Source organism: Aythya fuligula, chromosome 30 (assembly GCF_009819795.1).
Source record: "Aythya fuligula isolate bAytFul2 chromosome 30, bAytFul2.pri, whole genome shotgun sequence".
Classification (NCBI taxonomy): Eukaryota; Metazoa; Chordata; class Aves; order Anseriformes; family Anatidae; genus Aythya; species Aythya fuligula.
The window spans coordinates 166669-181312 of record NC_045588.1 but is presented as its reverse complement, the minus strand read 5'-3'; the positions used below and the strand labels follow the sequence as shown (position 1 = coordinate 181312).

At 59.4% G+C, this 14644-nt stretch overlaps 1 protein-coding gene across 2 annotated transcripts in view; it reads right to left on the bottom strand.

Annotated features, from left to right (window-relative positions):
- Positions 1 to 14644, bottom strand: part of WIZ (WIZ zinc finger) — a 37691-nt gene that overhangs the window by 6255 nt on the left and 16792 nt on the right. Inside the window, exons 2-5 of one of the 2 annotated variants that reach the window (XM_032204995.1) lie at positions 14416 to 14476; positions 9861 to 12400; positions 9274 to 9633; positions 492 to 662 (exon numbers count right to left, since the gene is read on the bottom strand). In XM_032204995.1, coding sequence (XP_032060886.1) covers positions 492 to 662; positions 9274 to 9633; positions 9861 to 12400; positions 14416 to 14476 — 3132 coding nt within the window. The remainder of the gene's footprint in view (positions 1 to 491; positions 663 to 9273; positions 9634 to 9860; positions 12401 to 14415; positions 14477 to 14644) is intronic. The other variant, XM_032204994.1, reaches the window with a different exon arrangement.

Here is a 14644-nt window from a genome sequence, read left to right as displayed (position 1 = left end):
GCTGGTCCTGGGATGCTGCTGGAGGCTTCAATTAACAGCACAGGAGCACAACTCGGCCAACCTCTTCCAGAGGGAATTCAGCAAAGAGGCCCAAAAACCCTCCCGGGTGGGGAGCTGCGCCTCCCTCCTGATTTCTGACAGCCTCCAACAGCACCTCCCTGAGTTTGGGGCACCACGCCTCGGGTTTGGTGAGCAACGTCCCCAAATTCGGGGCGCCATGGACGCTGCGGGGCTCGGCCGAGCCCTGAGGCGAGACGCTCAGCACCTCAGCTCGCTTCACCGAGCCGAAACAACCTCAGGAAGGCCACAGCTCGTGGAAGACACGGAGCCACGAGCCCTGAAGCAGCTCCCAGCCCACCTCTGAGAGGCTGCAGCCAGAGGCTGGATCCTCCGCGCCGTTTCCTTGCCGTGAAGCCCCCAGCGAGGCCGATTCCCCCCCCAGAGGACAGAGACAGCGAGCGGCCGGGCACGGGGGGGGGGAGGTAACTCACATTTGGAGTCCTGAGGCTCTGGCTTGCTCCCGGGCGGCTCAGGAGACAGTTTGGTCCCTATCCTGCTCGGGGGCTGCTCCAGCTGCCCGGCGGGAGCGCTTTTCTTCGGCAGCGGCGGCGGCGGCGAGCCCACCTCCATGGCCACCAACTCCTCCTCCTCCGGGGCCAGGACTGCCAAGAGAAGGAGACCGTCAGGGCGGGGAGACGGTAACGCTGGGGTGACACCGGGGGGGGGGAAAAAAGGAGAAAAGGGTCCCAATGCCCCAGCGGGGGGGGGCTGAGAGCTGCCAGCGGCCCTCGGGAGCTCGCGGGGCCGGTGACAGCTCCCCCGGGGGGGGGGACGGAGCCGCCGGTGGCCCCGGGAGGGCTCCGGGAAGGCTCTGGGGGGGTTCGGGGCTGCAGCGGGGGGCACGGGGCGATGCTTCCTACAGCGGGGACGGCGCTGGGGCACGGCCGAGGCTCTCCCGCCCGGCTCGGGGGGGGAGAACGGGCACGGAGCCGCCCGGGCCCGGCCCCGGGAGCCACCGGGAGCCACCGGGAGCCGGTGCCGGCCGCGAAGGCCGAGCCCGGGGGGGTCGCCGGGGGCCCCGTGCGGCACAAAGCGGCGGCTGAGGACAAAGGAGAGCGGCGGCCGGGCGGGGGCGGCCGGCTCCGGGGCTCCCCGACCGGGCCCGGGCCCCGCGGCGGGGCCGAGAGCGGCGGCGGGGCCGGGCCCGGGGCGGCGGCGGCGGCGGGGAGGGGACGGGAGGGGGCGGGGGGGGGGCCGCGGGCGGGCCCGGGCTCGGCGCTGCCGGGGGGGGGGGGCTCGGGAAGGGGCCGAGGGGCGCTCACCGGGCTCGGGGGGCGCCTCGGGCCCGGGGTCGCCCTCCCCGCCCCGCTCCCGGTCCCGGGGCCGCGGCGCCGCCGCCGCTTTTGTCACTTTGGGCGGCGAGGAGGTGGAGGCCGCCATCTTGGCTCCGGCACATGCGGGGCGGCCGCCAGGCCCCGCAGCCGAGCGCCGAGCGGGGCCCGGGCCGGCCTCAAGGCCGCGCCCGCCGAGGGGAGCGCCGAGACATCGAGCGGGGGAGGGAGAGGGGCCCGAAAAATAGGGGGGGGGGGCGCGTAAAAACAGGGGAGCACCCCCAAAAACAGGGGGAGCCCCATAAAAAAGAGGGGGAGCGCCCCCCAAAACAGGGGGAGCTCCCATAAAACAGGGGGGAACCCCATAAAAAACAAAAGGGAGCCCCCATAAAACAGGGGGAGCCCCCCCAAAAACAGGGGGAGCCCCCATAAAAAACAAAGGGACCCCCCCCAAAAAAACAGGGGGGACCCCCCACAAGCACACCCACAAAGCAGGGACCAGCACAGACCCCCTCACGTGAAGAGGGGATCCCCACACGATGGGGGGCCCTCCCCACACAGCAGGGACCCCCCCACACACACCCACAAAGGGAGGACCCCCCCCCATGGCAGGGATCCCCCCTCCACAAAGTGGGGACCCCCCCCAACCCTGCTCTCCCCCCAGGGACCTCACTGCCCCCACACACAGGCTGAGGCCCAGCCCCGTGCCCCCCTCACACCGCGGCCGTTCCTGCCCCACAGACTCCCCAGTAAAAGGGGTAATTTTGTCCCCCTGGTAAAAAATAATAAATAATAATAATTAAATTAAATTAAAATAAGGCAACTTTGCTCCCCCTGGTAAAAGGGGTCCAGGGCCAGCAGCTGTGTCCTAAGGCACTGCCGCCCCCATCCACACAAATAATGCATAACCACAGGTCAAAAACTTAAGGAACAGCAGCAAAGTCTCCCTGAAAACCAAAAAATAAAAATTGAAAATTTCAATCCGCCACCACACCACCAAGTGCTACCCCTGCCCGCTGAGAACCTCGGGCTTTAGGCAAAAATGATCCCAAAAGCACAGCAGGTGGTGGGAGAAGGGAGCCCAGGCCTATAAAAAATAAGAATTAAGGATTAAAAATAAACATTAAAAAATCAGTTTTCCCCTGTGGGGAAAAAAAAAAAGCTCAAAAAGCCAATTTTTGGCAGCGGTGGAGCTACGCAGCCCAACGACAGCCAGAGGGGCCCAGAGCACCACGAATTCGGGAGGCAGGAGGAGGAACGGGAGCACGCAGGGCAGCGCGGGCAGCCCTTACCTCGCAGGAGCTGGACCCAAAACCTGCAGATTTTGCCTGAAATTACACCGCAAACAAAACCAAAAGAAACCAACCCAAGAGGGGAGCACCCGCGAGAGCCACAGCTAAAATAAACCCAGAGCTGGATGCTCGGTTTTTCAGCACGGGGAAGCTTTTAGAGGTTCAAATTCCCACTCGTGTTGGCACCAGAAGACTTTACCAAGTGCTTAAAAAGCTTAAAAAGCAGACGAAACGCCGCCAGCTTCTGTCAGGGTAAAAAATAATAAAATAAAAACCACGGCGGGGCAGTTCCTGAGGTTTTAGGAAGTTTCAAAGCCCACCGAAATGAGCTGAGAGCCCCCCAGAGGCTCTGGGCTTTGGGCTGTAATGACACCAGGGGTGTTGTTTGGGCAGATTTTGGGTGCTGAGGCGCCACGTTTCCTCTCAGAATAGGGGAGAGAAAAGCTCACAGCAGCAGCCGATATCCCACGGACTCCAGAAAATCAGTTTGGTTCTGTTTGTTGCCCCAACTTGGCCCCACAGCCTGAAAAAGCAACCACGGAAAGACCTGGCTGAGGGGTTTCACACCCTCTCTTCCCTGGCTGTAGCCCGGTTTGGGTGAAAACGGAGCCGAAATCTGGGCTAGAAACCAGAGTACAGCTTCCCTCTGCTCGGCGGCAGCACCGCACATCGAAATCCACCAGAAATCTGCAGAGCCCGGGAGAAAAGATGGCACCGAGGGCAATTCCCCCACACAGGGGAAGGAGGGAAGCGAAGCAGGAGGCCAACAGGAACTTTTCGTTAACCTAAAACTCAAGAAAAGAATCAAAAGACAGCAGAAAGTAGGGCAGGCAGCGGGTGGGCACGGAACAAGAGCGAGGGGACACGGCTCAGAAAGGCCAGCACAGGAGGAGAGCTGCCCTGTGGGGACGGGGGTCTTGTCACCTCCATCCCCTCCAAACCCAACGTGACGCGGCCCTGAAGGGCCAGAGGTGGCTTTGAAGTTGGCCTCACGTGCGTCTGGGGTCAGGCACAGAGCTCCAGAGGGTTTTTTCTGGCCTCCATTCTCCTGCAATTAACGCGGCCACCATGGGATGAGCGGGACGCGAGACCCCGGCTGCAGAGCTCGAGCCGTTTTCATTTCTTTTCTTCCCTTTTGCAGCGCAGGGACCACGATTAACGAGAGAAAGCACATTTGTGTGTCCCCATCCCGGACCCCACAAAACCAGGACCATCTCCTGGCCTCGGCCACGCCGGTTCTCACGCCCAGGATGAGAAGAGCTGGAGGGAGGAATCCAAGAGGCTGGGGAGGGCCGTGCCTACTCGAGGCTCTGAGCAGACCCCGTTGCAGCCCCCACTGACACCCCTAAAATGAATTTTGCAGCCCCTGACGCTCACCCCCTCTCCCTTTTTCCTCGGTTGTCCCCCGGAAGGAGCCCCCAAACGAGGGTTGGAGCCAGCGCCTGGAGAACGAGGAAAACCAGTGCCAGACCAAAAAAAAATATATATAAAAAGATCTGGAGGGGGGAAAAAACCCCAAATCCAACCTGCTCCCAAATGGGTGGGGGTCAGTGCTGATGACTGGCTCACCAGGGCAGATTTTGTTGGCTGAAAAGACAACGAAACCATGGAGCAGAACGCAGTATGAGAGTATACACGAAGAAGAGCACAAAAAGTGCATAATAAATGCAGAAATGTGGGACGCAGCGAGATAAGGACGGAGCCACTGTCGGGAACGGAACGGGGAGAACCGAAGCGGTTTGCGAAACGCCTCCGGGCCAGCGAGATGAAGGAAATTGTTCGGGTCTACTGGGAAATAACCCCAAAAGACATCTGGCCCGGCCAGCGGCGCTAGTCATCGCTGGGAGGAATTCGGTATGCTTTGTGTGTTGTGTTTGGAAGGAAGCGGAGAAATGCTCTCTTGGAAGGATTATTTTCTCCGAGTGTCTGGGAAGGGGCTGAAGGCAACTCGAGGCACGGAAAGCTTCAATGTCCCGAGTCAGAAGGGACCCCAAGGATCACGTCCAGTTCCTGGGCAGCCCGAGAGTCAAACCCTTTGTCTCGGAGCGTTGTCCGGACCCTTCGGGTACAGCAGCAGGTTTGGGGCCACGACCACATCTCTGGGGAGCCTGTCCAGTGCCCAAACACCGCGCCAGGAAAGAACTTTTTCCTAATATCCAACCTCCCTGATACAGCTGTGAGCCCAAAACCAGCTCGCGTCCTGTCACCAGATGGATCAGCACCTCCCTCTCGTCTCCCAGCTCAACCACCAAGTATCCTCAGCTTTTTTATTTTTTAAATTAAAAAAAAAAAATAAAAAAATGGCCCTAAAATCAAGCCCTGGGGAGCACCGCCAGCCGGATGCATCACCCCGTTGAGCACAACCCTTGGAGCTCCTCACCCATCGCATCGTGTCCGCATTGAGCTGGACATTTTCTCCAGAAGGGGACCGAGAGAGTCTCAAAAGCTTTGCCAAAAGCCAAGAAAAAAACACATCGACCGCCTCTGTCCACCAGGTGGGCAACCTGGGCATAACGGGGCATTAAATGGGTACGGCAGCAGGAGGGAACAAGGGTGACCCCTGGGGTCCCCCAACGTCTCTCAGCATCCTGTTTTTGCCCCTACCCAGACACCCAGCACCCAATTCTGACCTTCGCGGCCAAGTTCAGGTTCTAGCCACAGAGCCAAACACCTACTTCCTCCCTTTGCCTCTTGGTTTTGCTTAAAGGCTGGCTTTTTAGAGAAGCAGCCACGTGTGCGAGACCGGCAGCAGCCACCCACCTCTCACGCTCTGCTGGCCAGGAGGGGAGCGGTCAAACCCACAGCCAAACCCTTTCCCAACACCGCTCTTCGGTTTGGCTGCGCATCTCACCCGCAGGCAGCTCCGGGTGCTCTTTGGTGCCCCGAGAGCACCAAAACCATCCCAGGGGCTGCTGACGCACGGCGCGGCGGTGATTTGGTTGCACGAACGCAGCCGTGCTCATCGAACTGCTCCCCGGGCTGCAGAAAGCAAAGCAAAGCAGAGCAGAGCAGAGCAGAGCAGAGCAGAGCAGAGCCCTCCACCTTCGTTTCCCTTCGCACCCCCAGTTAGAAACCACAAACCGCAGCCAAACCGGGAAACGGCTCAAGACAATGCTCCCCAAAAAAGGGGATTTTGGCACAACGGGGGGGGGGGGGGGGTCAGCCAAGAGCCTACCGCACAGCCGCTTTCGAACACCACCAGCTCGAGATGCATCTTGCAAGGCAGGCAGAAAGCTTTTGGCAGCTCGTGCTCCTCGCTTGGCAGCGCTCAGGAAGGAAGCAGGCGGCGCTTCGCAGCCTGCAGGTGCCGAGCCGCAAGCGGTCGGCGCGTCCCGGCGGCGCCACGCGTCCTCCATCCCCGGCAGCTCGCTGCTGATTTGGGAGGGCTGCTGCTGTCTGGAAAGGCACCGAGCTGCTGCCAGACGGGCTCTTCGTGCTGTGTGCCGGGCGCGTGCCAGCGCAGAGCCGGCTGTGCCATCCTGCAAACACCGCGCCGGGCTGCGCCGTGAAACTCGCTCCCAACGCAGGCGCTGTGGATCCCTGCTTCCCTGCCTGCCACCATAGCTTGCTACCAGCCCACATCTCGTTAATAGTCCTTAAAACCCTCTAATAATTATGGAATTAGCATAAAACACAAGCAGGGAGTGTTAAGGCTTAAAGAAGAGCGGTTTTGGTTTCCACGTGGCCGCCAAGACCCGCGAGGAGTTCGCTTGAGCTCCCAGCGCTCGAACATCCCACGAGTGATTCGCAGAGACACGGGGACAGGTGGGCTCACGACCAGCCCGAAATCCTCCCGCTGCACGCCCGTCACCCCCCACCTCCACCCACAACTCCGTAACTGTTTGCTCAGCTGCTTTTCTGCGGCCGGAGCAAGAGTTGAATAAATACTGCACCGCCACGAGCGCCGCTCCGTTCTTCAATCGGTTGCGACAGACGCTCTCAGCTCGGCCTGAAGGAGCTGCTTCAGGCTCAAAGCAAAACAAGGAGGGCTTCAACTCGCAGCAAGCCATCTCCACGCGCCTCGCTAAGAGACTTCAACCCCCACGTCCAAGCGCGTTGCCCAAAATTCTTCCACGCCGCCGGCAGGCTCGGTGCCGTGACACCAGCCAGCTCTCCGAATACCCTGGGGTCCCAGCAGGTCCCGATTTGCATCCAGCTGGAGCAGCAAATCCCACACCAGTTTGGGGCTGGCAGAGAGTTTATCGGGTCGGTAGTCATGGTCAGGGCACCGGGTGTCCCAGGACCCATCATCAATGTCACAAAGGTGACATCGAACGCCCCTGCCCTGCCCACGTTCCCATTTGACCAACCTCATCAAGTAAGGGGCCAACATTAACAGCAAAAGGAGGACCAGCAGTAGCACATTAAAAGAAAAAAAAGCCAAAACTGTTTATTGTCCTGCACTGTAGTGGCCAACTGCAACCCTAATTGAGCTTTGGTCGCCCAAATTTTCTCCCTACAAAGTCAAGGAGAGTCCCTGCAGCCCTCCCGTGTCACCCAACCTTGCTTCCAGTGGCCACACACTTTTTGTTTTTTCTGCCAAAGCTCTGGAAAAAGATCCCAGTCCAGGCAGCCTCCTGCCCCGCTTGCTTGACGCCCCAAATTTGGGGATTGCCAGGTCCTGTGCTCTTAGGAAGTGCCGCTTAAAAACCGCCCAGCACCAGAGGGCTGCAGCAGGCTGCTGATCTCCAGGAATTTCTCTTGCCCCGGGAGGGCAGCAGCTTCCCCACAGCTTGGGCCAGGTGTTTCAGCCCTCTCAGGAGCGGATTTAAATACAAAAGCTCACCCTTCGCACTGATCAATATCTCCAAGGGATCCGCCTGCATGCCTTGGTTGCACAACAGCTCGCCAAGCCCGGCACAGTCCTAACCAGAGGGGTTTTTTCTCACTTGATTTACCCATTTTCTTCACATTTGCTCCCAAAGACGCGACTTGTAAGGAAATTCAGAGCGAGCAAACCCAGGAGTGCTGTTTAGAAGTGGCTTTGAACTCCTGCTCTGTGTTTTCCAATCTCACACGGGTTTAAACTGACCTGTGCCAAAGTCAAGCTCCAGTTCCCTCCTTTTACCTTTGTGGCCAGACGATTCTCAGCCGGATTTCCCCCATCGAACCCCGTCCATCCCGTGCCTGACAGGGTGGGCTTTTCTCCCCCTGCCCCATCATTTTGCAGGGGGATGACCCCACACAACCACCAGGTACAAAGCGCCGGAGCGAGGAGCAGATTTCACCGTTTCCCTTGGGGTTTGACCCCCTCTCCGGTGACTCAGCTTTAGGTTTCAGCCAGCTGGCATTTCGAGGCAACCAGAGCTGGGCACAGAAAGGAGTGGGAGATGTTCCCAGCCCCGTGCCAGCGTCACATGCTGAAAAGTTGAGTGACGTTGCTTGAACCGATAAGCAAGATCAGATTTCAAGACATGCTCCCATGCTTTTTTTTTTTTTTTTCTCCTCCTCCTTACCGTTGGGGACATTTGATATTCGTTGCACCACGTTAAGGATCGCGTTAACCTCCTTCCCTACGAGGGGTTTGTTGGGGAAGGTGGCCGCACTCTTTCTTCACCGAGACGTTTCCACCTTCCACCTCTACTAAACCCCGAGCCTTTTCAACAGCAGCCCTATCTCTAACGGCTCGTGCCAGTGAATTTTGGGCACTGGCAGACCCAGCAATCGCTGAGTGATAATCAAGGGCAGCAACAGCATCCAGCCACTGGCAGCAGACACCCAGCAGAGCCCTCCAAAAAGCCTCTGGTTGGCATCAGCTGCTCCCCTGGGCTGGGAGCTATTGATCTCCCAGGGTCTGCCATGCCAAGAAAAGAGAGCCTGGGTTCGTTCGTGTTTTTATTTGTGTTCATTCTGGTCGAGACTCATTCCAAAGAGCCACCAGGCAGGCGGAGCAGTCTGAACAGCCGGGATTCCAGGCTTTTGGATATTTCAATTAAAGACAGAAAACGTCCCTGCAGCGAGAAGCTAACACAGGATTGTGCTGAGCAGAACCTGAACAAGCTTCGAGGACTTAAAGACCCCACCAGAAGCGGCAGGTATCCGGAGGTGGTAATGGAATGCCCAGAGTTACTTTTTCCTAACTTGCAAGCAAGTTTTCCATCCTTGGAAGGATGCTGCTGTTGCAAAGACTTTGTGCAAAGTCAATTTTTTTGGCACCTCGCAGGGAAACCTGCGAGCTGTTTGGGATGGCCGCTGCCCTGAAACCAACGCTCCCGTGAGAACCGTTTGGAGCTCCCCTGGTGGAAGGAGACCGGCTCAGACCCAAACCCAGGATTTACCACCTCCCCCCGCAGTAACACGCGCTCACCGAAAACGAGCAGCCCAGGGGCGAGCACAGCTCCTGCTGCCCTCTGCATGGCCAAAAAGGAGGGCGGCCACGATTTGCCAACACCCCAACGTGCTTTGCCAACACACCAACCCTCCAGGTTTCGCTGATGGAAACCTGAACACGACGCTTTTCACGTGACAAAGCCCGAGCACCCCAGCACAGCCCCCAGGCAGGAGGCGATCCCTCCCCGTGCACCCCTCGAGATCTTTCGGCTCCCACGTTTCCATCTGCTGCCCAAAAGCAGGACCAGACCCAGCAGAAAGACGCGAGGCTCCGGCTTGGGGTTGCCAAAAGGGTTTCTGGCTTGCTGAGCGACACTCACCGTCTCTGTAGGACTGCAAGGACTCATCTCCCCAGGACGGAGGGAACGGGGACAGAGGAGATCGTGGAATGCTGCACTCGGACATGGGGGTGATGCTCTTGCGGGGCACGAAGCCGTGCGCCTCTCGGCCGGGGGACGAGGGCTCCGCTCCCACCGCCGCCTGCAGCATCGGGTGCTCCGCCGAGTTGGCCAGCAGCTCCTTGAGGATGTTGATGGGCGAGATGGTGAGCTCCCAGTTGGTAATACCAAAGTCCCTCAGGTGGGCCCTGGCGTGGCTGGAGAGCCCCGCGCGCGTGTCGAAGCCGGCCCCGCAGAACTCGCATCGCATCAGGCTGAACGTGCTGGGGTCGAAGTTGGCAACTGCAGAAAGAAGGACAGAGTCAGCGGCTAAAACCCGGGGCCGGGCCTTCCAGGGGGGCGTTATTCCCCCCGGCGAGGGGGACAGGCAGGGGCAGGGAAACGCACCGCGGCCGCTGCCGTTCGGGCCGGCCACAGCACCATACGTACCCATCCTCAGCGGGGTTTTTCTCCGCACCCCAACCAATTAAAACCAAGAAAATAGAAAGCACGGTGAATTGAATACATACTACCTTTTTTCTTCTTCTTTTGGAAGGAAAATTTTTGCTCAATAGCTTTCACTTCTTCTGCCGAGATGAAGTGGCGGACGTTGTAGCTCACCCCCACCCTGTTGAGGTGGCCCCGCACGTGGTTCGCCAGCCCGATCCCGTTGTGAAACCTATCGGGGCAGTAGGGACATTTCCTCTCCTCGTTCTTCAGCATGGGCGAGTCGGAGTCCAAGAGGTCGTCGAGCTCCAGAGGACCCTCCAGAGGAGAGTCCAGCAGGAGCATATCCAAGGGAAGGGGCTCTTCCATCACGAAATCCCGGGCCGGGAGCGCCGCTTTCTTCTTCAAGGGCTTCCCCCGGGGCCGCTTCGCTGCCTTGGGGTGCGGGTTCACCTCCTCCAGCAGGACGAGGGGCACCATCATCCGCAGCTGGTGCTGCTGCTCCTCCGAGGCTATCGAAGAGTCCGTGGCTTTCAGGGTGTCTCTGAACGTCCTCTTGAGGTCCAAGGCGGCTTGAGGGATGGTGACGGGTTTGATGCCTCTGCTCTCAGCCAAGTCCGCGTCCGGGGTGACGGAGATCTCCTCTTCCACGCTCCCCATGTCGTTGATCAGCATCCACTTGTGCCTAACGTCCTCCAGCCCCGTCGAGTGGCTCCTGAGACCGTCGCCTTCAGCCTCGAGGTGCCGAGCTGCCGCTTTTTTTTTCAGCTGCTGCAGAGCAAACTGCGAATAGAACTTGGCGGAGGAGAGGCCAGGCAGCCCCAGGTTTTTATGGGGGGCGGCGTACGGAGCCGCCTTCCTGGCGTGAAACCCCGACGACTGGTAGTCCTTTTTGCTAGCCCCGTTGCTCTTCTCGAGTCTGGGGTGAGTTAGAGAAAAACCGTGACCAGCTTCGTACTGGGACGCGCCTTCCTGGTGGGGCGGGGGGAAGAGCCGGTCAGCTTTGCCGAAATAATCAGTCTCCGCAAAGCGGCCCGGCCTGGCGGGGCTGTAGGCGTCTCGGCTCGTTCCTGGCTGATTGGGGTCTTCCTCGTAGGGCTCCGCGTCCCAGGAGAGGTGGGAGTGGGCGTATTTCATGTGCTCCTTGAGAATGTTCTCGTTGGGGGCCGGGAAGCTGCAGAGCACGCAGGTGCTGAGCCCTTTGCCGCTGCCGTGAGGGGGTACCTGCACCTGCAGGGGCACGTGCTCGTTTGGTTTGAAGTGTTTGTAGAGGCCGTGCACGGGGCTGTCCCGCATTTCTCCGCCGCCCGTGCTCCCGAAGAGGTTCAGGCTCTTCGCCCCTTGGTCCTTCCTCTCCTTGACGTGCATCTTGGCGTGCTGGACAAAGATCTTGGAGGAGTTTGTGCCGAAGACGCACTTGGGGCACTGCAGCCGGGCCTCCCGGCCCTCGTCCGGGAACTCGTTCAGCTTCTGGATCTCCTCGATGATCTTTTCCCTGGATTCCTGGTGGAGCCTCTTGTGCTGCTCCAGGGACGCGGGGTCTCCGAAGGCCCACCCGCACTCGTTGCAGCAGAACTGACACTGCCCTCCCAAAGCATCCCTGTCTTGGTCCCTCCCTGGTCCACGGTTATGCTGGAGCATGTGATCCATCAAATGTTCCTTCTTCTTGAAGTAGATGCTGCACTCGATGCACGTGTACACCGTCGGGTCCTCCTCCGGGCCCAGCTCCTCCTTCCCCTGCTCCTCCACCAAGACGCTGCACACGTAGGGCCGCATCTCAACGTCATAGGAGCTGCAGGGAGCGGGCTCCAGGGACATCAGCGGGATCCTCTCCACCGAGTCCTCCGAATTCACCGTCCAGGACTGTTTGCCGACGGCGAGCTCCGCGCCCAGCTGCAGGCCCGGCTTCTGTATCGTCCACTCGGCCGCGCCGAGCGGGCCGATCTCGCCCAGATCCGAGTCGACCACCAGCCCCTTCCTGTGGGCCGAGGAGCTCTCCAGGGGTTTGGACTTGCCGAGGACAGGGTTGAGCGTTTTTCGGAACACCGTCGGAGTCAGCGGAGGAGGCACTTCACGCACAGCCTGTCCCCGAAAGGGCATGTTGGTTGCTACATCTGTGGGCTTGCTCACGTCTTTGTAGTGAGGACTCGGGCTTTTGTTGGGTCTGGAAATCCAGTCGACCCTCTGGATTCCCCTCTTGCTTTTCTCTAAGTGCTCTTTGCTGAGGCCTTCAAGTTGCTTTGGTTCATTTGTAAGGTATTTCTCCTCCCCACCACCGACGGGTGCCCCCGCGCAAGGGCTGGGCATCTCCGCCGCCACCTTGCCGGCGTCCAGCTCCTCGGGGTCGCTCTCCAGCTCCTCGGGATCCACCTGCACAGTGTTTACACCCTGGGGATCCACTGCGAACGCCGACTCCTTCCCGCACCGCGCGTCCTTCGAGTCCTTCAAGCCAGAGAGTCTCTCTAAAGTGCTTTCTTCTCTGCCGTCGCCCGCTCTCGCCTCCAGGGCAGAGGTGTCCCAGGCCACGCTGCCGGACACGGTCATGTTTCGCAGGTCCAAGGAGCTCCTGGCGTCCGCTCTGTACAAAGCCTTCTGGAACTCTAAATGCTCGTCGTCCGTGGAGCTGCAAAATAAGTTTTGACAGTCGTTAGCTGGTGAACGGGACAGCGGGAACGTGGAACCTCCAAAGGGCCCCTCGTGGAACCGGGGCGTTATGGCACAACACGGGGCCAGAGCTCACCTCTCCCTTGCTCCATCCCACTTTCTGCTGCTCCTTCCCTTTCCCCCTTGCTAACGCCTCGGGATGCCGCGTGCTCGGGCAGCTTTTTGCCTTTCCACCCAGCTCACCGGGGATCTTTGCTCTTAGCGCTGACATTTGGTACCAACAAGCCAAAGAGCAGGCCACCGAGCTTGCATAAAAACAGAGCTAAACGCCAACACGGACCATACCAAAGGTCTCTGGGACCAAAAGGCGATTTGTTCCCATGGTTAAATGCAAGTCCCTCTCTCTGCAGCACGAGTGGGAAGTGCCAACCACCATCTGTCCATCCTCCCTGTTGCAGATACCCCAAAGCCACACTAGATCGAGGTGGTTCTTCCCCAAACCCTCGTCAAGGACCCCCTAGCTAGCAAGACCCCCAACACCTGGAGAACAAGAGCCTCAACGGGGGCACGGGGTGGCCCCACGGCACCCACCAGAGCGCTGCGGGCACCACCACAGCACCAAGGTTGCGTTGGGTCCAAGGGGCCAAGCACACCCATGGGCAGTCCTGAAAGTCCTCCGTGGGGTTTGGAGGCTCCTTCCAGAAGGAAAAAGGGACACGCTCAGGGCCAAGAGGCTGCAACGAAGGCGCCTGATGTTGTCCAAGATGCCCCAAGGGACTGGGGACGTCTGTATGGGGCCAGCAGCGATGAGATGCGACCTCCAGGAGCCCCAGGGTGGTGGCAGGCTCGCTGGGGAAGCCAAGAGCCTCAAACAGCACCAAATCACCGCATTTTGGCTTCTGAACCGGGGTCCAAACAACCCAGCCGCCCCAGCCTCCCCGAGGAGCAGCCACGACTTCAAACCGTGACCGGAGCGAGAAGCCCGATGCCGGCAGAACCCCCGAGGCCACGTCCCGGTGCCTGCCCCCTGCCAAACCATCCCCCGGGAAGAAAGCTGCTGGACCGCGGAGCCCGGCAGCCGGAGGAGCCCAGTGACTCGAGCCCTCGTGCGAGGAGCTGCTCTAAAACACCACCTCCTGGGTCAGGCTGTGCCGCCGGGAGAACAAAGCGCCTTTGTTGGACACGGCAGCGCTGCCAGCTCCGCTCGCCTCCCGTGCTGCTTCCCTCTCTCTATCTTTTTGTAAACCTCTTTATTTCCAAGAAAGCAAAGTTTAGTGGCTAACCGACTCTCCCACAACACTGCGCTCGCCCTTCCAGCTCCAATCTTTCCCTATTTTTATTTTTATTTATTTTTTTTTGAACTTGAGAGAAATTGCTGTGGATGGGAGGACGGGCTCTCTATTGTCCATGGTGTGCTATCAGGGAAATGTGATTCCCATATGCACTGTAAACCCTGCAAACGGTATTAAAAATAACTCACGAAGGAAACCACTGGCCCAGGAAGGATCAGTCAACAGCAGATACTAAAATAAGCCCATTAAAACGTGCCGGGCATTGGCCGGATTGCCAAACAGCCTAAGAGAGAGTGGTTCTCACGAGGAGGGACCCAGCCCTTTGCTCTGCACGAGCCTTGGGCTGTCACCTTGAGATCTGCTTGCTCCTGCGTGCTCAGAGGTGTTTGGGACACCCCTCAAGCAGCTTGGGGACCCCCATTCCAGCACCCACCTCCCAGCACCTCGTCCCCTTGCACTGGGGACAGCCCGAAGAGGAACTGAGGTGCTCCGAGGGGTGACACGGGGTGGGCAGAAGCCCGGTGGGCTGGTGGGACGTGGAGAAATGAGGCTCATCGGAGGGGTGGCGTCGCTCTGCAGCGATGGGAAGGCGCTGGCTGGCTCTAGAGGGACCTGGTGACACCCTTGGCGGTGGGACGAGCCTCTCTGGGGACAGCCAGGTGGACGTTTTGGGGCTTTTTGAGTGCTGTCAGCAAGGGGAGACGGGCTGCTGGGTGCTCTGCAACATCCCCTGGGCACTTACCCGAGTTCGGTCCTGTGAGCTGGGGCTGGGACAGCACCGGAGAGGGCAGGATCAGGCTCATCTGCAACAGAGAGGAAAGCTCCAAGGTCAGTGCCCAAGCGAGGCTTCTCCAGCATGATTTGCAATAAACGTGTTTTTTTTTTTTTTTTGCGTCGAGAAAAAGCAAAGCTTTCCCAGCAGATAAACCCCCCTCTGCTCCTGCTGCCCGTCCTTCCCTCCTACGGCCGGG